The sequence below is a fragment of the Poecilia formosa genome, unplaced genomic scaffold (assembly GCF_000485575.1).
Source record: "Poecilia formosa unplaced genomic scaffold, Poecilia_formosa-5.1.2 Scaffold33, whole genome shotgun sequence".
Lineage (NCBI taxonomy): Eukaryota > Metazoa > Chordata > Actinopteri > Cyprinodontiformes > Poeciliidae > Poecilia > Poecilia formosa.
The window spans coordinates 357,278-358,160 of NW_006799972.1; the positions used below are offsets into that span (position 1 = coordinate 357,278).

Genomic DNA, 883 nt, shown 5'->3' on the forward strand with positions numbered 1-883 from the left:
GAATCAGTTTTCCATGTGGGATTGAATCTGTTTTCTTCATTCCAGAAACAGTTGGAGCCTTAGGTTGGTGAGGGTTGCCATGGCAACGGTCAAGTTGCTACATTTAAGGCACACTAATGCTTCCCTGCTGCCATCTTACAACATGAACAGTCGAAAAGCAGAGTGGATTTACCTCGTTCAGACACAACGCAGCGCGAGTCGCCGGCGTTGGCCACGATCAGCTGCTTCCCTCGGATCAGAGCCACAACGGCCGTGGTGCCGCTGTCCGAGCCGGGCTGAAACAAACATGGAGGACGGGCCGATCCGTTAAAGACACAAGAACCCAAAAAACATTTTAACCAGTAAACTAAAATCTAAATATTTTAAACCAAGTTTTTAGCATCAATAATGTTGTTTTTAAGAAAGTAAAAATATGAAGAACATGTAATTCAGGTTTAGATGAAACAGATACGTGGTTTGTTTAAATTACAACTGATAAAGTTTTTAAAAATTTCAACATGATTTTGGGTATTTATTGGGAGAACATTCTCAACAGCCTTTTCTTATCCAAATAGGGTTGATTTCATTTAACATTTACCGAGCTAAAATCTTTTCATAATAAAAATTTTGATTTCTCATAATTTCCAAGCATTCCCACTCATAGATAAAAAAAAAAACACAAACTTCAATTTCTAAAGAATATTTAACACTGAAACTGGAAAACATTTTAAATATCCAAAACAATACTAATTAATATGGATAATGAAGCCTTGGTAACCAAATTAGCATTAAAAAAATAATAATTTAGCTTAGAGAAGGAAAACAGGCAAAAGAGACAGGTGGTGCAAACCAACTGCTAGGTGTCAAATGTTTTCACTTTTTCTCAAAATGGCGGCTTGTCAAC

The 883-nt window shown here is 36.7% G+C and overlaps 1 protein-coding gene across 3 annotated transcripts in view; it reads right to left on the bottom strand.

Moving 5' to 3' along the window:
- ppm1g (protein phosphatase, Mg2+/Mn2+ dependent, 1G) overlaps positions 1-883 on the bottom strand; it is a 14,215-nt gene that overhangs the window by 5,005 nt on the left and 8,327 nt on the right. For all 3 annotated transcript variants that reach the window (XM_016670400.1, XM_007549778.2, XM_007549777.2), the window contains one exon: positions 173-275. In XM_016670400.1, the coding sequence (XP_016525886.1) occupies positions 173-275 (103 nt within the window). The remainder of the gene's footprint in view (positions 1-172; positions 276-883) is intronic.